Source organism: Schistocerca piceifrons, chromosome 1 (assembly GCF_021461385.2).
Source record: "Schistocerca piceifrons isolate TAMUIC-IGC-003096 chromosome 1, iqSchPice1.1, whole genome shotgun sequence".
Taxonomy (NCBI): Eukaryota; Metazoa; Arthropoda; class Insecta; order Orthoptera; family Acrididae; genus Schistocerca; species Schistocerca piceifrons.
In genome coordinates, this window is record NC_060138.1 from 278,818,773 (window position 1) to 278,843,393 (window position 24,621).

Below are 24,621 nucleotides of genomic sequence, written 5' to 3' on the forward strand. Positions count from 1 at the left end.
AATAAAAGGTAAGGATACCAATATTTTGTGGACAAAGTTCTGGAATTTTTTAAACAGACCTCGTATGCAATTAGATGACAACAGGAGGACAAAATTAAATATGGAGGTAGTTGACTCTTAAAATTAAATGCGTGAAAGAGAATAGTTTTCTTTGGCTTTGGAGAAATAGTTCATCATGAATTCATGCCACATGGACAAGCTGTTAATCAATGGTACTATCGGGATGTGTTGTGATGCCTGCGAGAAAATGTGTGAAGGAAATGGTCTGAAATGTGGTGAGATAATTCATAGCTCTTACATCACGATAACAAACCCACACATTCATTGTTGCAAAAGTGTAATAAGTTTAGAATTTAAAAAAAATGTCTAAATGAGAGTTTAAGTAAAGATGTAAGTGCCATGCTCCACATCCAAGGAATCACTGAATGTGTAAATCATGTATTTCTGATCAGTAACAAAGATTACAACACTGATGCAATTAGAAATAAAGTTTTCCATACTTCACTTCAAAATAGTCAACTACAAACAGGGCCTCCTCCTTTTCACCACTTTATTTGTTGATCAATAGAAAGTGAGGAATATTTCCTAGCATCAGGAGATCACACAGTTTGAACCCCAAAATAACACAATACTTTATTTTATTTTATTATGTTGCACAACATAGTTAAATTCTAATTATTTAAACTTGCATCTTGTTGTGGTGGTTCTTTTGTGAACAGCTGTCCCTTCATTTATTACATACGGCTTTCCTTGAATTCTTAGCTCAGTATTCTTCTTTTTGTTTCTAATCTAGCCTTTCCTTTCTATCATAAAACATTGGACGTAGAAGATGCACATGCATGAAAATAAGTAAAATGAAGTAAATTGTACTAGTGAGAAACAAGTTATAACATGTTAACACTAGACTCAGATATGCTTGGCACATTCAGTGTTCCTCATGTCAAAAACGCAGGAACTTTGACACTACTAAATCTATTGGAGGTATTTTAAAGCACAAGGGGGCCTTCTCTGCTAGTTGCAACCCACCTCTAGTTAGTAGCCTTGGCACATTCAGCAGTTTGGAGGGGTAGGAAAAAATAAAATAAATCTAATTTTGGCACTTTCAGCATTTCCCATTTCAACTCTTAAGTCAGTGACAGAAGACAAGAGTCTAAAACGTTTTACACACTTTTAATAACATACAATGAGCTACTTTTTCCCTCTTGGGAATCACATAAGGCATGAAGAAAGACAGTAATACATATAGAACATCAGTTTCAGATATTTTGTTGAAATAGTGTTTTCTAAATTTTTTGCCTCAAATATTTTGCTTCCACTTAGTAACTAAGAAAAAAATGAAATATGACATCACCATATATTAATATACAAAATCTATGATTTATAATGTGGTTGTCTTCATTCAGTCCTGTCTTCTAATTGGTTTGGTCTGGTCTGGTTGGTCCAGCTTCACTATCAGTTTGAACACAACATTGCTTTATGTGGTACAATCTGTTGGTGGTGATACAACTTTGCCTTCCTCTGACAAGCTAGGTAGGAATAAGACAGATTCCAACTATTCATCCTGTTCCTTATTAAATTGTTCCATTGCATCATATAACTGCAACTTTTATCTTCAATGTCATTAATACAGGCTCCTCTATTTGTCTGCATTTAATTTTCTATTTTTACTTATTATACAATGTGGAAGTCAACTGCAAGGGCGGATCAAATATAAATGGGATTTTATTTTTTATTTAAATTCATTTATTGAAAAACTCTACGTAATTATAATTCATTTTTCCGCATAGTCTCCTGCTTTGGAAATGCATTTGTCCCAGTGTATGGGCAGCTTTTTGATGCCTTCATCATAAAAAGAAATGGGTTGTGTCACCATCCAGTTGCACATGAAATCTTCCACACTCTCGTCGTCTTCAAATCATTGCCCTCCTAGAGCTCCTTTAAGTGGTCCAAATAAATGGAAATCACAGCATGATAAGCCCAGGCTGTAAGGAGGATGATCAAGTGTAGTCCAGTGCATTTCCTGTAGCTTGGAGACAGTTAGAGCTGCAGTATGGGGTTGCACATTGCAGCGGAGGAGGATGACCTGTCGAATCTATTGGTCTCATCTTTTGTGATGATATGCAACTCTCGCCTTGTTCAACAAAAGTAGGAAGCAGCATTGATTGTGCATCGCTCATGCAAAAAATCAATCAGCAGAATGCCTCGTTGATCTGGGGGGGGGGGGGGGGGGGGCGGTGGGGACTGTTGAAAGAACCTTGCCAGCTGAGAGTCAAGTCTTGGCTTTCACTGGTGCTGCCTCCCTTTTCCTCCGCCACTCCTTACTGGCTTGTTTAAATCCTGGAGTGTAGTGGTAAACCCTTGTATCGTCACAGGTGATGATCCAACTCAAAAATGCATCACCTTATTCTGTAAACCTTGCTGTAAGCCTCTGACACACCTCCAAATGTTTCAACTTCAGATTTTGGGTCGAAAGTTTAAGGGACCGTATCTGGAACACACTTTACGGAACTGTAGGTCATTTGTGATGATTGCTTGACAGCTCCCATAACTGATTCCAATTCTCTGTGCTATTTCTGATACTATCACCGGTCGATCGTCGCCAGTAATGTCTTTAACCGCATGAATGTTTTTGTCTGTAATGCTGGTCCGAGGATGGCAATCATGTTGTTGATTTTCCACACATTCTTGTCCTTCCTCGAACTTTTTATGCCAGGCAAACATACGCGTGCTTGATAATGTTTTATCACTGAACTGTGCAGTCAATCTTTGGCAAATTCCAGCTGTTGTAATCCTTCATGACCAAGAAATTTGATAATTATGCATTGCGTGACGGAGGGGTGCACCGGTTGCTCAGAAATCGTAAGCATTACTGACGAAACAGCAGAAAATATCTAACAGCACACTCTCCTCACTTCTAAGGGTCCCGTCACAGAAGTGTGGGGCCAGTCCTACCAACTGTTGTTCAGGAACAAAAATCCCATTTATATTTGACCCCCCCCCCCTCGTACTAACAGGATCCTTCCACTTTGTATTTTGGTGAATGCTCTCATTCTTGACTTGTATTTATACAGCCAAATACTTAATTTTTTTTGCTGACCTCCTTCCCAGTTTTTCTGAGTAGTACAAGAGACTCCTATAGTGCTGTGGTAAATATAGACTTCCATAAACTTGTACCTTAATTCATACTCAATATACTTTCTATTGTTTTGTGGCCCACCTTCCCTAAAATAAAATATTCAAAAAAACCTTCATTCTCTCCTCTATACTTTTCTTTTTATACTTAGCATACTGTCATAATCAAGTAGACTTTCAAGACCAGTATTAATTTCATTAAAATCCTTCTGTATGTGTTGCTGCATTGTAATATAAAATAGTTATAACACCAATAAGTAATCTTTTGGCTGTACTTCTGCAGTCACCCCCAGAGTATGGACTGATTTTTCATCCAGCGCTAGATCACCTAATAATGCCAAATTGATAGGTTTTCTTTTTTTTAGTATTTTTGTTTTGATATGGTAGCATAAGCAGAAAGACTTTCAAAAACTACCATGTTACTTTCATTTATAACATGTTTGTTGCATGTTTCTTTTACTTTTCATTAGCCTGTCTCTCTGCCAAAATGAAAATGTTATGATAAATTTTAGAGCAATTTCTTACATTTGCATGTTAATTTTTCTTTGGCTTGGTTCTCATAGGAGACTAAGTGGTAAGCTGTGGTACTGCCTTGTTTTCTGTAAGTGCCTACCTGTCTTAATTTTCTGAGGTTAATATCATCACATGACATTTATAAACTTTAAGCACAGCAATAAGGTTTGATTTCCAGGTAATTTCAGATAGGATGTGTCTCTCCCTAGGTTTGAAGTGTCCTCTCGGTGGAAAGTATCCTTAATGTAGCCTATTTCCGTAACATGCCTCTCATTTTATTTAAAATTAAAATTGGTTTTTGTAAGGACAGATATATTGTTTTTGAGAGATACAGCAAATGGTAAGGAGTTATAACTGGTTAATTATTTTAGTTACACCTGCAACACAGATTCTTTGGTGTTATTACATTTCTTAAAGTACAGGTGATCATCATTTGTTACACTAGTCAACAGTTTACGCAATAGTGACATTAAAATTATTGACAATTAACAGTTGTCCACAAGGTCTAGGTTTTTAGACAAAAAAAAAAGTTTCTGTAAATAACTTTTGATTTGATAGCTACAAAACCTCGAATGATTTGGCATTAAGTGTGAGTAGCTCTTTTGATTGCACAATAATGTTTTCTGTCCATGATGAAGAAAATGCATTTCTCATGCTACCCGAAGAAACTAAAAAATATGCTGAATAACCTTTTGATTCTATATCTTCCACAGATAATAGACACAGAAGATACTGAAGGTATCTTTAACTACTTTGTTGATCGTAGCAATTCTATGCTCTGTATAATCTGAATAGTATCAGTTTTCCAGATCATTGCCTGTCTCTTTCCTTGTCACTTTAGACAACGATTTTTTGCCTTTTCATAAGCCTTCAATGTATTCTTCTCATTGCATTTGGTTTTACTAGATTTGTATATGTTTTCTACAAAATCCTATTTTGAATCCTGCTGTACAGTGCTAAGATTTATGACACTTATTTTACAGCTTCTTTGCATATTTCTGACTCCTCCTCCCTTTCCCACTTCAGTTACCATAAATCTAGCAGATTTTTGTATTCTCTTTTTTCCAGTACATATGAGTCTTTTCTCCCCATTCAAATTAGTGAAAATACAGTTCTTCACTATAAGTTATCATTTTTCTCTTTGGTATGCTCTATTCTTCATTACCTTGGATGCTTACAATGCTATCCTGTACCCTGAATCTTTTGACTGCTGAGCATGTTGGCAACATGTGTTCCATTTCAATTAACTGTCATTATTTATGATCTCTGTTAGACAGATTTTATAACTCCAAGAATCATTAGCCTAGCTCATAACTTCCAGCATTTATAGTTTTTCTCAACTTTATCTTCACTGCTTGTAATTTATGAACATAATTATCACATATTAACATCATGCAGTAGTGAAGTAAGATAGAACTAAAATGGCAAATACAAAATATATCTTTAATATAATTTCAATTGATTCTTTTGTGCAAATTCTCAACAAGAATAGAATAAAAAATAGAGTAACGGAAATTTTAAAAAAATGTATGTGGAATTGCAACACAAAAATGTGCTAACAAAATTTAAGCATTCATAGAAAATGAAGAGAATTCTCCTAGTAACTTGTCATTTTTAACCACCTGGACCACAAACAATTGAGAGATTAACATGTTAAACTCAACAGCTACTTTACAGTTGCATAAACAATGAAACTGAATTAGCTGAACACTAAGTGACAGAAGCTCTTGATGTGTCATGTGTATTACATACACAATCGATCAATACATATATTATAACAACACAAATTGTTTTTCGTTTATATTAATAACCACATAACAGAAATACAATGTTACTTGTCACCCAGAAGGATTAACACCAGTTAAACAAAATAGATCAGTGCATTTGTACAAAAGGGATTAAGTTCAGTGCCAGTCTTTGTACAATAAGTCAATGAAATACTATGACTATATCATTTTTAATCTTTTAAAAGTCTCATCAATGCGTAATTTGTATTATCTTTAGCAATATCGTATGGAGATTCCCCCCAACAATCCTTGATATCCTTCCTGGCACCAGATTCAACCAAAATTCTTACTGTTTCCAGGCTGTCACTGTCAGTTGCACAATGAAGTGGTGTTTGTCCATAGTCATCCTGTACATTTATTCCAGCACCCCATTCCATTAACATCTGAACAAGGTGAGTTTTCTGGAAAGATGCGGCACAGTGTAAAGCTGTCCAACCATTTGTACATGTCATATTTACATCAGCCCCTGCTCGTAGCAGTGCACTTACAGTGTCCTTATTGCACCATGCAACAGCCAGAAAAAGAGGTGTATTAAGATGACTGTCTTGTGCATTGACTGCAGCACCTGCAGCTGCCAACGTCTGCACTACCACATCTTTACCAATCATGGCTGCTTTATGCAATACAGTTCGCTTATATTCATCACAGCCAAGAGAGTACACTTGACAAAGAGCACGAACACTCTTTATGTTGTTGTTTTCTGCAGCTAAATAAATTGGTTTTTCTGTCCATTTATCCTGCTTTCCCCCATTGGCATCTGCGCCTTTCTTACAAAGAAACTCCACTATTTCAGAATGTCCTCGTTGTGCTGCACAGTGCAATGGTGTCCTACCATCCTTATCAGTAGACTCTACATTACATCCTTTGTCAAAAAGTGTTCTCACTGTTTCAAGACACCCTGAAGCTGCAGCAAAGTGTAAGGGAGTTCGATCTTTCTTATCCCTAACATTAGGGCTGATGTTGCTCAGTAAGAGTAACTCAACAGCACAACATTTTCCAGATGCTGCTGAAAAGTGTAATGCTGTCATACCACTGTCAGTAATTGCGAATGGATCAGCACCAGCATCCAGTAGAAGGTTTATGCACTCTTTACTGCCACATTTTGCTGCACAATGAAGTGGTGTCTCTCCAGAAATATCTGTAATGTTAATATCAACATTTTGGGCTATTAGTAATTTCAGGGTGTCTGCCTTGCTAGATGCAGCAGCAAAATGTGCAGGTGTCCTACCATCATTGGTCATTGCGTTTCCATCAGCCCCAGCATCAAGCAGTGTGCATACAGTTTCTGCACTGCAACTGCCTGCAGCTTCATGCAGAACTGTCCTTCCAAACAAATTTGGTGCATTCACATGCACTCCTGATTTTGCCAGAGTTTGAACTGCAACATCGCTGCCCCTGCATGCTGCTGCAAGTAGAACATGCAATTTATGTTCATCAAAGGTATCAGAAAATTGATGTAGCAGTAACTGCACAGTTTCCTGATTGCCACTCTCTGCTGCAAGGAACAGTATCTTCCTTGACTGCTCACTAACACTGAAATCTACAGATTGGTTACACAAAAGTTGCACCACAGCAGTCTGTCCCTTCTGAGCTGCATACTGCAACGGGGTTTTCCCATGTTTATCTGTAATTTCTCTATTGGCTCCAGCGACTAGCATGTATGAACAAATATCACTGTTACCATGCTCAGCAGCACGATGCAGTGGCGTCATCTGATCTGCATCTCTGATATCGACATCAATACCTGCTTCTATTAATGTCTGTGCTGCAATATAACAGCCAGTTACCGCTGCAAAATGCAATGCAGACTGATTTCTGTCATCATACACGCTAGCTCCAGAAACCAAAAGAAGGCGCACTGTCTCTGCATCTCCCATTTGTGCTGCTATGTATAAAGGCCTCTCTTCCAAAATTTGACTGACATTTATGTCAGCCCCAGCATCACAAAGTAACTTGACTACAGCAGTATGTTTAAGCTCAGCTGCTCTTTGTATTGCTGTCTTTCCTCCCATATCTTTCATTTCCTTGTCAGCTCCAGAATTCAGTAGCATCCTCACTGCTTGTGTACAATTGCTTTTTACAGCTTCATGTAGCGGTGTTCTCTGTGAGAGATCACAAATATTTATATCCGCATTAGTATTAATAAGACACCGCACAATACTATGACGATGGTGTCTTATTGCCATATGCAGTGGTCTAGTCTGATCCATTTCGAGGCAAATGTTGGCCAGAGATGGCACTTCACTGAGAGCATATCTCAAAAGGCATGAATAACCTGCCTTGCAAATTGTGGTTAGAATCCCAACTGCTGCTTCTCTATTCTTCAGCTTATCTCTGGTCACTTCCAGTTCTCTTAGAGAAATTCCATTTTCCAACTGCTTCTCAATCCAATCCCAAGCATTTGTCTCTTCAGCAAATCGTAAAGGGGTCCATTTAAAAATTTCTTCTTTGGTGAGAGCTGTCTGTGCCATACTATCAGGACAGGTCTGCAAAGAGAAAAATACACAAATATCAGAATATGGTCTATAATTATTTGTTACAAGACAAAAATAATTTTAACTGCACTTATTATGGAACACTGATAAATCAAAGTGGTCACCACATACAAAATAATTAATGCTTGTCTGGTGTAAAAAAATGGAAATTATAGTTCAGCTACACTAATGATTACCAGCAGAAAAAAAGTCCCTTTAGTATTTGTTCAACTTATTAAACAATTTTAAACAAATTAGCAACATTACTGAAATATCACATGCTTTACTAATTAAAAAGAAATTGTAATTCTAAATAATAATAGGCCTGAATATTTGACAAACTGTTGACTAGATACAACTTTTTTGTTCCCGTGAACATAAAGAAATATATGAATTATTTTATGCATTGTTCAGTGTGAAAAAAATGCATCTCCCCCATGCTGTCCAATATAAGAACTTGTGATATCAATATATGGATATAAATATGCCACCAGTTGCTGTTTTTGGATTTTTGGTATGATCTATTGTACCATTTTCTAGTTTTTGAGCCACGGCATGCTCATCATCAGATGGATGCGTTACTGGGGCATTATATTGGGGACCAAGTGTAGCAAGATGTTGTGGTGATGGTGACTACACTGCATTGTAATATTTGTAGCAAATCTGTTTCCATAATATATATTATCTGGTAAAACACACAAATATACACAGTGTTTAGCTGCAGCTGGTTTTACATTTCTTCACATTACATCCAGTGTTTATCTTCTGTGAATAAGTGTAAAACCAAGAGCAGCTAAATACTGTGTATATTTCTGTCTATTACCTGATAATGTACATTATGGGAATGGATTTATGATGCAGTGCACTCACCATCACCACAGTATCTAGCTACACTTGGTCTACAATATGGTGTTTCTGTTCACCTCCATCTGATGATGAGCATGCAGTGGCTCAAAAATTAGTTAACAGAATAATAAATTATAGCAAAAATCCAAAAAAGTGACTGGTTGCATATTTATATCCAAATAAATCACCAATAATAACATGTGCATCTATTCAAGAGAAAATTTTCATACAGCATACGTATAATAGGTGCATCTTACTTCAATAGTGAAGAATTGCATCACATAACCTAACACGCACAGTACAAGGGTGGTTTGAAACGTTCTCGTAATAGAATAGAAAAAAAATACTTAAATCACTGAAACATTTGTTTTATTTTTCAATGCAGTGTAGATTAATGCACTTGGTCCAATGATGTTCCAGTGCTTGATCCCATCTTGAAAATGAGTTTCCTCCACGTCTGCAAAATAGATGTCAACTTTGGCTATAATTCTTCTTTTGAAGTGAATCTTCATCCACCAAAAAACATTTTCAGTTTTGGGAAGAGATGGAAGTCTTATGGAGCCATATCACGTGAATAAGGTGGCTGTGGAAACAATTCATACCTCAGTTCGTATAATTTTGTCATGGGAACGGCACACGTATTTGATTCAGAGTCAAGAGTCATGGCACCCATCTTGCAGGTCATTTTTTTCATTTATAATTCTTCGGTTAAAATGTGACATACCCTTTCAAATGACATCTGGTAAATGTGAGAAATTTCATACACTTTCAATCAGCGATCCTCCATAACCATTTTGTGCACTTTTGCACTGATTTCTGGAATAGTGACATCTTGGCCGACCACTGCACAGATAATCATCCAAGCTCTCCCAACCAAATTTAAATTCATTTGTCCACTTGGCAACATCTGAATATGGAGGAGCAGGGTCCCCCAGTGTATTCTGGAAATCGGCATAAATGTCCTTTTCTTTCATACCTTTCTTTATGAATTTTGATTAGGATGTGCTATTAAATAGCCAGGAGATAGTATGATTGTCTGGCTGCCAGATAGCGCCAGTTTATTAAGTTCACATATATAATTAGACGCTATCCAGGGTGCATGTGTAGTATTCTACTACAGACACAAACTAGCCTTACACACCACGTTACTCTGGGAAGCCGAGTAATGAACCAAAGAGCTACCACCTAGTCATATTATTGAGCTCTGTCTTTAAACTCCTGGAAAGACTTCTCTATAACCGCATTGCCACCAAAGCTCTGGAGTCAGTTCCGTGGAGCAAGTTGGGTTCCACGTGCGCCAGCTGCACAGACCAGGTTATGTCACTAACTATGTACATAGAGGCTGGGTACCAAAGGAAATTAAAAACATCAGCTATTTTCATAGATCTGTCTGCTGCCTATGAGACTATGTGGAGACATGTCCTATTGTACAAATTCATGCAAACAATCCATTGCCTGAGAACTACCAGACTTATAGATACCATGCTTGCTGCCAGAACATAATAACAGGAGAACAGATAAGCATCCAAGTAACCCTGAACAATGGCCTACCGCAAGGCTCCGTGTTGGCTCCACTACTGCTCAGCTTGTATATTGCCAATATGCCATCCACATCTTCCAGGAAGTTTAGGTACACAGACGATTGGGTCTTGGCAACACAACACAAGAACTTTGAGGCCATGGAAACAACATTGACACCTGACTTGGAGACATTAATTACATACTTTTGATAAATGGAGATTACAGCCAAATCCTACAAAAAGCGAAACTACATGTTCCCATCTCAATAATAAATTAGCAAGCAAACAACTTGACGTTCGTCTCGAGGAAAATTGGCTCTGATCTAATGAGAATCCAAGTACCTTGGAGTCACTTTGGACACAGCACTCACTTATAAACAACATCTGGAAAATACTGCAGCCAAACTAAAGACAAGGAATAATAGTCTCCAGAAGCTGTGTGGCACTACTTGGGGCACTTTGGTTGACACATTACACACATTGGCACTCGGACTGGTCTACTCAACCATGGGGTACTGCACTCCGATCTGGATGAACAATTTTGACACAAAAGAAATCAATGTGCAGCTGAATAGCACAATGCAAACTTTCAGCGGAACCGTCAGATCAACCCCAACACATTGGCTGCCAATTCTGAGCCACATACCACCTGTGGACCTATGTCAGAGGAATGCTCTTCTCCAGGAATATAGGAAGATAATCGACAATGCCCAATTCCCTATACACTGCAACATGCCTGACCTGGAAAGAAACAGACTTCGGTCTAGACATCCAACAATGATAACAGCCAAGGAATTGCAAAGTATAAAGACTTGGAGGGAACAATGGCGAGAGGTGTGCCCTGAGCATTGTCAAGCCCTCCCCTGCATCACTGAGAGATTGCCTGGATATGAACTACCATGTAAAATATGGTCATCCCTTCACAGAATACACACAAATCACAGATGATGTGCAGATACTCTTTACAAATCGGATAAAACACCAACTCCCACCTGTGACTGTGGAGCCAACAGACAGACCATCCACCACATTGTCCAAGAGTGCGACAGAAGAGCATACAGTGCAAGTTCAGTGATTTTCTGATGGCAACAGATAATGCAATAGACTTTATACATAATCTTGATGTTTGTATTTAATGATATTGCCCATTATCTGTATGTTATACTCTTCTTATATAGCACCTTTTGTTGTGTTTTTTATGTATATCTTTGTTTAAATATTTGTAAGAAGCTTAAAATGATGTGCATTGCCATATGCTAAACATAAAAAATAAATAAATAAATACATTGCTTTATGAAGTACTTAATCACTCCTCGAATCTCAATTTTTTTCCATCTTTGCAAATCACTACACAGGAACAACAAAAGAGCCATGGCACTGCTACAGCTCTCTTCCAAGAGCACTGACGTGGCACATGTTTACAGGCAACAGTCCAATGAATATCATGTGAACAACTCATTGCGCTAGCGCTAACCTCTCGTGGTGATTCCGAGAACTTTTCAAACCACCCTCATATATAGCATTTATATACACAAAAATGATCTGTAAAATGAAGCTATCATCAAATTAAGATGAAAAAAAAACTATAGTCCCTTTCAGATGACAAAGAGAAGAAATGATTACTGAAAATAGATGGAAGATATCAATGAAGGAAGAAGATATTCAGTACGCCTTTAGCTCTGAGGTAATTTGAGATGGATCACTAGATCATCTCATATGTTCAACATGGATCATTAGCTTGCTTGGTCATAGTCTGCAGTGAAAATCAGCTGTGACCTTGATTAAGGAACCATACCAGTATTCATGTAGGTGACTTAAGACAAACAAGTAAAACATAAATTTGGATGGTCAGGTGTGCATTAGAACCCACTCACATCCCTGAAACTGAGCCTAGTGTCTTAACAGCTATGGCACCTCAACACTTGCACACGACTACAAGTGCAGGAAAGCACAGCAGAACATGATGAGGCTATGGGGGGAAGGGAATAACTGATAATTTCTCAAGGTATAATTAATCACATAAGAACACAACAATACAAGTTTTCATGTGTAGTGTTTTAATTGTCTCCCTTGTCTTGATTACTTTTTTTCTTAGCACATTTCAAACTATAACCAGAGGTGAGATCATCAGAGACTGAACAGTTTCTCAAGGATGGAGGAACAAACTGGCCAATAACCATGTCGGAGAAATTATCCTTCAAAGTAAATCATCCCGTATGGAAGCTATGTTAGTTAGCCTGGTTCAAATTTGAAAAAAGAATTACTTTTATGCAAATCTTCAAGGGTGTAGGACATCTAGCACATTTCATCAGTTGAGCCAGAAATACCACATAAAGTTTAGCACGTTATTCTTGTATCTAAACATGTACTCACCAAATCTAAGTCATATGTTTTGTCACTGCTGCACTATCTCATTTTGCTACTACATCCTTCGTTCATTAAATTTAGTAACCTGCTCATGTGATGTTGTTGAAAACTTTTGCATACTTACATGTTGCTGCTTTGGATGTTCCACAGACATTATTCTTTTGCTTGGTTTTAAACATGATCTTAGTTCTTACATATAATAAACAGCCAAATTCTGGTACACACCCAAATGTACCCAAGTAATTGAAAAATCAGTGTGCACAAGAAGCTATAATAAAATAAAACATGGTTTGTGGATAAATCCAATTTGCTAATGCAGTCCTTCAAGAACACAATCATACAAATATAACGCATTAAGAGACACACTGCTCATACTTTGTAAAAGCAAGCAATGTTTTAATACAAATTGAAATGGAATAACGGTAGTAAAGTGAAGAGGTAAATAATAATAAACCCTATCTTATTGCATGATTGTTTTAACAGAACAATTATTTATAGAAATTTCTGTTTTGTTAACGCAGTGACTGGTTCGAGAGAGAAAGTTACATTTTTTTATGTGACAGGAGCAAGAAACCGGTGCAGCCCTGTATATATTGCTCAGAGTGGCCTCAATGCCCAAGAAACTAGTAATGCATAACTGAAAAAAGTATTACCTGCTATGGCTAGTACAAGAGCCATGTTGTTTACATTAATGCAGACACAACATTACTGGACAGAAGCTTCTGACAAAGAACTGTCGCTGGTTTGCAGCAGGCAATATTTTCCCTTAAACAGGCAGACACTAAGCTAAGGGCTAGTGACTTACATACAATGAAATGAAAGCAATGTTGAAAACATATTCACTAGAAACCTAGTCAACACTAGGTTGCTGACTGCATACATTATACAGGGTGTTAAAAAAGGTACGGCCAAACTTTCAGGAAACATTCCTCACACACAAATAAAGAAAAGATGTTATGTGGAGATGTGTCCGGATATGCTTAATTTCCATGTTAGAGCTCATTTTAGTTTTGTCAGTATGTACTGTACTTCCTCGATTCACCGCCAGTTGGCCCAATTGAAGGAAGGTAATGTTGACTTCGATGCTTGTGTTGACATGCGACTCATTGCTCTACTAGCATCAAGCACATCAGTACGTAGCATCAACAGGTTAGTGTTCATCACGAACATGGTTTTGCAGTCAGTGCAATGTTTACAAATGTGGAGTTGGCAGATGCCCATTTGATGTATGGATTAGCACGGGGCAATAGCCGTGGCGCGGTACGTTTGTATCGAGACAGATTTCCAGAACGAAGGTGTCCCGACAGGAAGACGTTCGAAGCAATTGATCGGCGTCTTAGGGAGCACGGAACATTTCAGCCTATGACTCGCGACTGAGGAAGACCTACAACGACGAGGACACCTGCAATGGACGAGGCAATTCTTCGTGCAGTTGATGATAACCCTAATGTCAGCGTCAGAGAAGTTGCTGCTGTACAAAGTAACGTTGATCACGTCACTGTATGGAGAGTGCTATGGGAGAACCAGTTGTTTCCATACCATGTACAGCGTGTGCAAGCACTATCAGCAGCTGATTGGCCTCTGCGGGTACACTTTTGCGAATGGTTCATCCAACAATGTGTCAATCCTCATTTCAGTGCAAATGTTCTCTTTACGGATGAGGCTTCATTCCAATGTGACCAAATTGTAAATTTTCACAATCAACATGTGTGGGCTGATGAGAATCCGCACGCAATTGTGCAATCACGTCATCAACACAGATTTTCTGTGAACGTTTGGGCAGGCATTGTTGGTGATGTCTTGATTGGGTCCCATGTTCTTCCACCTACGCTCAATGGAGCACATTATCATGATTTCATATGGGATACTCTGCCTGTGCTGCTAGAACATGTGCCTTTACAAGTACGACACAACATGTTGTTCATGCACGATGAAGCTCCTGCACATTTCAGTCGAAGTGTTCGTACGCTTCTCAACAACAGATTTGGTGACTGACGGATTGGTAGAGGTGGACCAACTCCATGGCCTCCACGCTCTCCTGACCTCAATCCTTTTGACTTTCATTTATGGGGCATTTGAAAGCTCTTGTCTATGCAACCCTGGTACCAAATGTAGAGACTCTTCGTGCTCGTATTGTGGATGGCTGTGATACAATACGCCATTCTCCAGGGCTGCATCAGCGCATCAGGGATTCCATGGGACGGAGGGTGGATGCATGTATCCTCGCTAACGGAGGACATTTTGAACATCTCCTGTAACAAAGTGTTTGAAGTCACGCTGGTACGTTCTGTTGCTGTGTGTTTCCATTCCATGATTAATGTGATTTGAAGAGAAGTAATAAAATGAGCTCTGACATGGAAAGTAAGCGTTTCTGGACACATGTCCACATAACATATTTTCTTTCTTTGTGTGTGAGGAATGTTTCCTGAAAGTTTGGCCGTACCTTTTTGTAACACCCTGTAGACCTCTGAACACACAGTCTCGTTTGGTAGCTTGCAAGTTTCAGAAGTTAAGAGCAGATTCCCTCACAAGACATTCAGGTAAAGCTATAAAAACACAATATTACATCCACAAAATCTAGTGCTGTACAAGATATACTATGTAAGTCATGATATGAAGTGTGGCAGAGTTTACTTCAGGTACCACTTTCACTTTTCCTGTTCCATTCCATTTTCAAATGGTGTGCTGGAATAAGGAGCGTCAGAAAGATGGTCATTCCATACGGATGTTCCAGGTGCACTACTTATCCTATACAGCAACCTGTCACCATCTACAATGGTCCAGTCACAGGCATCTCCTGTCTATAAAAGGTGGGGCAACTTGTGAAAGCAACTAAATTATATATCAGTAGTGCAGCATTATATCTAGGAATGACAGTTAAAGGATTTGGCAGAAGAAAATGCTAACCCTCAGTTGAGTAGGGATTTGACTGATCACTCTATCTGTTATATATTCAGTGTACTGCATGCTGATAACAAGTAATTTTACATGTATTGTTAGAAAGAACTGTCTTTTATATGAACTGTTTTGTCTTACAGCCTTTATGTTCTTGTCTTTGGATTTATTCAAACATATAACATGCAATATCTCAAGATATACCCTTGTAGGTTAACAATTTCTTCAGCTGACTCCTTCAATTAACCAGTTGTCTACACAGATGAATGGCTGCTATGAAACTGTATTTAACCACTAACTCAACCACCCAGTAGCTAAACATTCTGCACTTACCATTACCAATGACTTCAATAGTTGCTTCAGCACCAATTCCATTTTAATTATTTCCACCAGGAACATTCACTTTTAAGAGTTCTTTCTTCTTAGTGCAAGAACCAGATCCTCTAAATTACATAGGTGGAAACTGTCTCACCAATATGTCTTCCATTCTTGTAATCAAACGGGCTTAAACTTCGCTAGTCCCCTCTCATTTCTCTTACCTTCCACTATTCACAAACTTTGTACTATCTTTCCGTCACCCCTTGTTTTGTGATTAAAATCTTTTCTGTTCACATTCTGTTACTCCACTGAGAGCCCCTTGGCTCTGCCTCTATCATGCCTCCCACTACCTCCACATTCCCTAAATGCCCCACACATTTTAGCTCCTTTAAGCTGAACCACATCATTCACCTCCTCCCATTCCCATTAACCGGAAGAACTGCTCATTAACAGTTAATGTCAATGCAACTACAGGTGTATGTATTTGAGTGTCTGTGCAAAAGTGTGTACTTTTTGTCATTGTTACATTTTCAGTTAGAAGACTGGATTGATGCAACTCCCCAAATAAATCTATTTGTCTCTGCATAACTACTAAAACCTACACCCAATTTAACCTGTTAATTGTAGCCAAGCTTTGGTATTCCTCTATAATTTTTACTTCTGACACTTTCTGCCATTACTAAATTAAGTATTCCTTTCATCCTTTATTCATATTGCGCAACAAGTTTCTTTTCTGCACAATTCAATGCAGTACTTCTTCACAAATTATTTGATTTACCTAGCTACCCTTCCAAATTCTTCTGTGGCACTTCATTTTGAATTTGTGTTTACCGCTAATGACAGTCTGCAGTTTATATCCCCTTTGCTTCTGCCATTATGTTTTTTTGTAACTCAAATAGGAAAACTTGTCTGATACTATCTGTGCTTCATTTCCTAATTTAATTCCATTCACATTACCTGACTGAATCTGGCTGCCTTCCATCACTTTTGTTTTACTTCCAATCATGTTCCTCTTACAACCTCTTTCCAAGACACTGTTAATTTCAGTCAACTAATCTTCTACTCCTTTGCTGTCTGTGACAGGAACTGCAGTGTCATTAGCAAACATCTAAGTTATTTCTCCTCCCAGAACTTTAATTCTCTTGTCAAATTTCTCCTTGGTTTCCTTTGCTGCTTGTTTTTATGTATCGACTGAATAAAAAGGACAGCTTACAACCCTTCTCAACCACAGCCACCATTGCACGTCTTTCAGTACTTACAACTGTAGACTGATTTCAATACAAATTGTAGACAAACTTACACTCCCTGATGGTTTCGGAATTTCAAAGACTATTTTTCATTCAACAATGTCAAAAGCTTTGTCTAAATCCTCAAAAGGTGTAAATTAAGGTTTGTGTTTTCTCTGCTGATCTCTTAAGATAAGTCTTAGGGTTGGAAATGCCTCACATTTTCCATTTCTCCAGAATCCAAACTGCGCTTCGGCTAGGTCAGCTTTTAGCAGCTGTTCCATTCTTGTTGGTATTTTGCAACTGACTGCTAACAGCCGCACCTATCACCACTTGCCTTCTTTGGTACTGGAATGACTATACTCTCCTTGAAGTCTGAGAGTAATCTGCTTGTCTTACATGTCCCACACACTACATGGAATAGTTTTCCCATCATTGATTCTCAAAAGAAGCTTAATAATTCAGAGGCAATATCATCTATGCCAGGTGCCTTATTTCATTTCCCCTGTGCTTTGTCAAATTCTTCTAGCATATTGAATTCTCCCATCTAAGCTTCACCTACTTCATCTTGCCTTCCAATAATATTGTTTCGAATTTCTTTCTGTATAAAGCCCTTTCATGTATTCCTTACACCTTTCAACCTACCCCTCTTTGCTTAGAATTGGCTTGTCATCTGAACTCTTGATCTTCATACAGCTACTTCTCCATTCTCCAAACATATCTTTTTTAAAAAAAAATTCCAATAATTAGTATCTACATTACCTGTAACTGTGTGTGCTTCCTTTACAGCTTTGCATTTCTCCTCATCCATTCCTATTTCCTTATTTTATATCTTCAGTAAATATATTTTTTTAGATGTCAGTATTCCCTTTTGCCTGGTTAATTTACCTTATTTTTATATTTTTTGCCTGTCATGAATTATGGGCTGTACAAGGATTTATAGTGGACCTAGTCTTTTTAACCACTTGTTTGTTTGCTGTTTTCACTACTTCTTATTCCAGAACGACACATTTATTTTCTATTGTACTACCCCTTCCATTCTGCCCCTCAATTGTTACCTAATGCTCTAACTGAAACTCTCAACTATTTGTGTTCATTTCAACTTATATTAGATTGTCCATCTTTCTCCAATTTCTTGAGCCTCAATCTGCATTTTATAGTCCACATCCATTCCTGGATATGTTTTGTGATTTAAATCTGGTTTATAAATTGCTGTCTTACCATTACATACTCTAGCTAAAACCCTCTAGCATCCCCAAGTATCTTCCACATACATCAATTTCTTACATGACTCTTAAACAAAGCCTTTGAAATGACTAAATTGTCCTCTGTGCAAAATTCTACCAAACAGTTTCCCTTTTCATTCCTTTCCCTCAGTCAATCTCCAACTATTTTTCCTTCTTTTCTTTTTCCTACTCATGAATTAAAGTCCCTATCACAATTAAATTTTCATCTCCATTAACATAATGAATAATTTCTTAATCTCTTCTTCACTTATGAAGTTAGTTAGAATATTTACTCACATTAATGTGTGGGTCATGGCATTTATGATCCACTCACTATGCTTTACATATGAGTTTACATACATTCCTATTTTCTTGTCTGCGAGTACTACTAATCCAGTACTACTCCTATTTGATTTTGTGTTGATAATCCTGTACTCACCTGAACAGAAATCCTGTTTTCTTCTTGCCACTGCACATAACTAATTCCTATATTTAATTTCATCCCTTTCACTATCTTTTCAAGTTCAACTTACAAAAGAGTAATGCTGTTATCAAACTGAAGATTCATTTGAACACCACAGTGCTTTCTAAACATGGTCCTATTAGGGGTGGTAGGCCTTCCTCCAACTTTCGAATTAACTTCCCAGCTAGTCATAGGCGAGACCAACAGTTCAAAATCACAGTTCAACTTCACATCTTTTAGTTCAATAAAAATTGCCAGAAGTGAAAAGTGTCAGATAAAAATTCTAGAACTGGCCATAGATTAAATCTGGATCTGTAGTCTGGTACTTGCCACTTAGCTCCACTCTCTATAGTAATAAGGAATCCGTCATTCCATTATTCAGCCCACCGAACAACAATTTTGTTTTTCTGATGGTATCATTCCGTTGCGTAGTAACTGCCTGGTGATGCAAATATTGTACTATTTTACTAAGGAGGATGGCATTACCATTAAGCCATATTGTAGAGCTGCATATCTTCAGGAAGTATAATTAATTGTTGGATGTGAGGTCCGTCAGTTATGCAAAACACTGTTTTTCTCAGTACCCAAACATGTTTCGGCACCACTGTGCCATCATCAGTGGGTTTTCGTTTTTACTTATTCTTTACATTCGGTGTGCATGAATTTTCTGGATCACTTGTGTGTTAATGACTACTGGTAGCTTGTCATGTTTTCACATGGCAAGCACTTCCATTCTCCGCATCATGCTGAGGTGTTGTGATGCACACATAACTATAACAAGTATTTTCCCCAAATAACATAATAAAACACTTTTCACTTCACCAGAACAAAGTGTGATTGTGGTTTGTTATCACATAACTAATAACATAATAAAACACTTTTCACTTCACTTCACCAGAACACAGTGTGGTTGTGGTTTGTTATCAATTAACAAACCACAATCACACTGTGTTCCGGTGAACTGAAAAGTGTTTTACTACGTTATTTGTGGAAGATACTTGTTATAGTTACATGTGCATCATAACACCTCAGCATGATGCGAAGAATGGAAGTGCTTGCCACACAAAAACATGATAAGCTACCTGTAGTCATTAACATACAAGTGATCGAGAAAATTCATGCACACCAAATGTAAAGAATAAATAAAAACGAAAACCCACTGATGATGGCACAGTGGTGCTGAAACATGTTTGGGTACTGAGACAAACGGTGTTTTGCATAACTGGCGGACCTCACATCCAACAATTTTAACTGCAAACATGGCCGATACAAGGAGCTGCAAATCAAAATGAAGTATAATTAATGGCTGTAGCTTCCCTATTCTTTCAGTACCAGTATAGGAAGGCTGTGTTGAGTAATATTACATGGCCACATCTCAGGCAGTTACTCTGACTAACACCCAAGCAACTTCTGAGAAGACTGCCGCGTCTCTTCTGGAACTGTATGCTAATCTGGTGTCTCTTCTTGAATGTGGCTGCAACTAAAGTACGGCTATATGTATCATTGAGGAAAGGAACCAACTCTACCACTGAAGTGTTCTTGGATCTGTAGGAGAGGGTGAGGGTTGTTTTGGGGGAGGAGACCAAACAGCGAGGCCATCGGTCTCATCGGATTAGGGAAAGATGGGGAAGGAAGTCGGCCATGCCCTTTAAAAGGAACCATACCGGCATTTGCCTAGACCGATTTAGGGAAATCATGGAGAACTTAAATCAGGATTGCCAGATGTGGGATTGAACTGCCGTCCTCCCGAATGCGAGTCCAGTGTGCTAACGACTGCATCACCTTGCTCAAGGACAGAGTGAACTTCCAGTAAAAAATCCAGAATTTTGAAAGACAATGATGACATTGTGCTATTACCTGTTAATATCCAAAGCATGAATAGGCTACAGGGCTAAAGTGAGAGGGTTGCCATCCTTATTTTCTTATTTTTGGCATTGCAAGTAAGTTTTTACTTGAATACAGTACATACATAACAAACTTCTTGATTGGTTGGTTGGTCTGCAGTAAAAAGGAACCAAACTACAGGGTCATCAGTCCCTTTTTCCTGACACAAACAAGGCTCAAGGTACTAGAACACCCAACACAACACCTAAAATGAAAACAAATGGAATGAACAAAAAACGGGGAAAACATACACCACAAGGAAAAGCAGAAGAAGGTATTAAAACCATAGAGCATATGGCCTGGGCTGGCTGACCACAATAATAGAAGAGGATGAGCCAGCCACTCTGCAACACATTAAAATGTCCACCCCAAAAAGACAAGGCCAGATGAACACATGTAGGGAAAAGACAACCACCAAGACAAATACATGCAAAGGAAGTGTGACTGAGTTAAAATGGATGGAGGGTGGCGACCTCAGAGAGAAGGCTAAATGCCCATCCTTAGATGGTACGATGAAAACCCCCCCACAAATAAAATGTAAAATGAAATCTGCTGTTGAGGCATTGTTGCCCAAAACTGAAGGTAGGGTACTGGGAAGATTAAAAGTCTGCCGCAGAGCAGCTGAAAGTGGGCAGTCCAGCAAGATTTTGACGACAGTCATATGTGAGCCACAGTGACACCGAGGTGGGTCATCGCGATGGAGGAGGTAGCCATGTATTAGCCACGTGTGGCCAATGTGGAGCTGGTAGAGAACCACAGAGTCCCTGTGAGAGGACCACATGGGGGTCTTCCACACATTCATAGTCTCCTTAAGGGCACACAGTTTGTTGTGCGTACTGAGATTATGCCATTCCATCTCCCAAAGCTGAAAAACCTTGTGGTGTAATAATGATCGCAGGTCAGTTACAGGGATGCCAATCTCCAGAAGTGGTTTCCGTGTAGCCTGTTCGGCCAGCCTGTCAGCAAGTTCATTTCCTGGGATTCCGATGTGGCCTGCGGTCCACACAAACACCATGGAATGATGGACTCCTGGATGGACTCCTGGATGATTCCTAACAAAGGATGGTGGGGGTAGCACTGGTTGATAGTTTGTAGGCTGCTCAAGGAGTCAGTACACAGAAGAAACGACTCGCCAGGGAATGAGATGAGCGGATGGGCTCAAGAGCACGAGAAATGACCACCAGCTTTGCAATGAAAACACTGCAGCCATCTGGCAAGGAGTGCTGTTCAATATGTCCTCCATGAAGATACGCGAAGCCAACGTAACTATCAGCCATTGACCTGTCAGTGTAAACCACTTCATGGTCCCGGTACATGTCAAGAATTGAGGGAAAATGAAAGCAGAGAGCTGCGGGGTCAATTGAGTCCTTAGGACCATGTGAAAGGTCCAGGTGAAGCTGTGGCATAGGTGTACACAATGGAGGTGTACTTGAATGGACCTTGAGTGTAGGTGGTAAAGCCAAGGACTCCACTTCAGACAGAAGAGATTGGACGCAAACTGCAATCGTAAGCCCTGACCTGGGTCTCCGATGCAGGAGATGAACTGTCATGGATGGGAAGAGGAGATGGTAATTCGGATGCTCAGGAGAACTATGAATGTGTGCAAAGTAACTGGCAAGCAGCTGTGCATGATTAACCTTCAATGGAGGGACTCTGGCCTCCACTTGGACGCTGGTCACCACCAGACTCGTCCTAAAAGCTCCTGTTGCCAGTTGAATGCCACAGTGGTGCACTGGGTGGAGTAAACACAATGCTGAGGGCGTCGCCAAACCATAAATCAGACTCCCATAGTCAAAGCGGGATTGAACAAGGGCTCTACAGAGCCGCAGCAGCGTAGAGTGTTCTGCACCCTTTGGTGTTGCTCAGGCAGTGGAGGGTATTGAAGTGCTGCCAGCACTTCCACTTCAGCTGATGAAGATGAGGAAGCCACATCAATTAGGCATCAAAAACCATTCCTCGGAATCGATAAGTCTCCACTACAGTGAGTGGATCATTATTAAGGTAAACTTCTGGTTCCAGATGAATGGTATGACACTGCAGAACTGTATGACACACGACTTCGCAGCTGAAAACTGGAAGCCGTGGGCTAGAGCCCATGACTGTGCCTTGTGGATGGCTCCCTGTAGGTGCCGCTCGGCAACACCGGTACTGGAGGAGCAGTACAAAATCCAGAAGTTGTCTGCATTGAGAGAAGGTGAGACTGATGGCCCGACAGCTGCTGCTACATCATTAATGGCCACTAAAAACAGCAATACACTCAATACAGAGCCCTGTGGGACCCCAGTCTCCTTAATAAGGGGGGAACTATGGGAGGCACCAATTTGGACATAGAAAATACAACGCGATAGGAAATTTTGGATAAAAATTGGGAGCAGGCCGCGGAGACCCCACTCATATAATGTGGCAAGGATATGATGTCGCCAGGTCATGTCATAAGCTTTCGTAAAACAAAAAAGACAGCAACCAGGTGTTGGTGTATGGAAAAGGCTGTTCGGATGGCAGAATCGAGGGAAACTAGAGTATTAATGGTACAGCGACCCAGGTTGAAACCGCCTTGGTATGGAGCCAGTAGACCATGTGACTTCAGGACCCAATACAACTGTCAACTTACCATAAATTCTAACAGCTTACAAAGAACATTGGTGAGGATGATGGGCCTATAGCCATCCACATCAAGCGGGTTTTTACAGGGTCTGAGCACTAGAATGATGGTGCTCTCCCACCATTGTGATGGAAAGATGCCATCGCACCAGATCCAGTTGAAGATGACAAGGAGATGTCACTTGTAATCGGGTGAGAGTTGTTTGATCATCTGACTGTGGATCCAATCTGGCCCAGGAGCTTTGTTGGGGAAATGTGCAAGGACACTGAGGAGCTCCCACTCTGTAAATGGATCAATATAGGGTTCACTGTGATGTTCAGTGAACGAGAGGGCTTTCCTTTCCATCCGCCATTTGAGGTTGTGAAATGCAAGGGGATAATTCTCTAACATGGAGGCTCAAGCATAGTGCTCGGCAATCGCGTTTGCATTGGTAGATAACATGCCACTGATGTTAATGACAGTAACACCTGTCAGGGTCTGGTACCCACAAACATGTCTGATCTTCGTCCAGACTTGGGGAGGTGATGTACAGCACTCAATGGTCGAGACGTACCTCTCCCAACTTGCCTGTTTCCATCGTTTTATACTCTGGCGAATGCAGGCACTGAACTGTTTAAAAGCTATTAGGTGCTCTTGGGAAGGGTGCCACTTATGTCACTGTAGAGCTTGCTGGCACTCTTTAATGGCCTCTGCTATTTCCGGCGACCACCAAGGTACTGACTTTTGCGGGGGGGGGGGGGGGGGGGGGTTATCCCAAAGAACAAGGGATCGTGTTTTCCACCACAGAAATGATCATTCTAGTGACCTGCTCAACTACACATCAATGGCACCATGGGGGGGGGGGGGGGGGGATGGGGGGGGGGGGGGAGAATCAGTGGTGACAGCAGAGGTGAAAGCTTCGCAGTCTGCCTTGTTTAAAGCCCATCTTGGTAGACGTCCAGGGGAATGGCACTGGGGGAGTGACAGGAAGATGGGAAAGTGGTCACTACCACACAAGTCATTGTGGGCTCTCCAGTGGACAGATGGGAGAAGTCCTGGGCTGCAGAGGGATAAATCAATGGCTGAGTAAGTGCCATGAACCACATTGAAATGTATGGGAGCGCCAGTATTTAAGAGGCAGAGGTCGAGTTGAGACAGGAAAGTTTCGACATCTCTACCTCGGCCAGTAAGCACAGTGCCATCCCACATGGGGTTATGGGCATTAAAATCTCCCAAAAGTAGGAAAGTTTTAGGGAATTGATAAATCAGTGCAGCCAACGCATTCAGGGGCACTTCACCATCTGGAGGAAGATATACGTTGCAGACAGTCATTCCCTGTGTCATCCTTGTCCTGACAGCCACAGCTTCAAGAGGGGTTTGAAGGGGCAC

General features: G+C 39.8%; 1 protein-coding gene across 1 annotated transcript in view; it reads right to left on the bottom strand.

Annotated features, from left to right (window-relative positions):
- Nucleotides 1-4,203: 4,203 nt before the first annotated feature.
- LOC124785552 (serine/threonine-protein phosphatase 6 regulatory ankyrin repeat subunit C-like) overlaps nucleotides 4,204-24,621 on the bottom strand; it is a 33,112-nt gene continuing 12,694 nt past the window's right edge. Inside the window, exon 2 of the mRNA XM_047254191.1 lies at nucleotides 4,204-7,918. Within this exon, the coding sequence (XP_047110147.1) occupies nucleotides 5,603-7,903 (2,301 nt within the window). The 5' untranslated portion in view covers nucleotides 7,904-7,918 and the 3' untranslated portion in view covers nucleotides 4,204-5,602. The remainder of the gene's footprint in view (nucleotides 7,919-24,621) is intronic.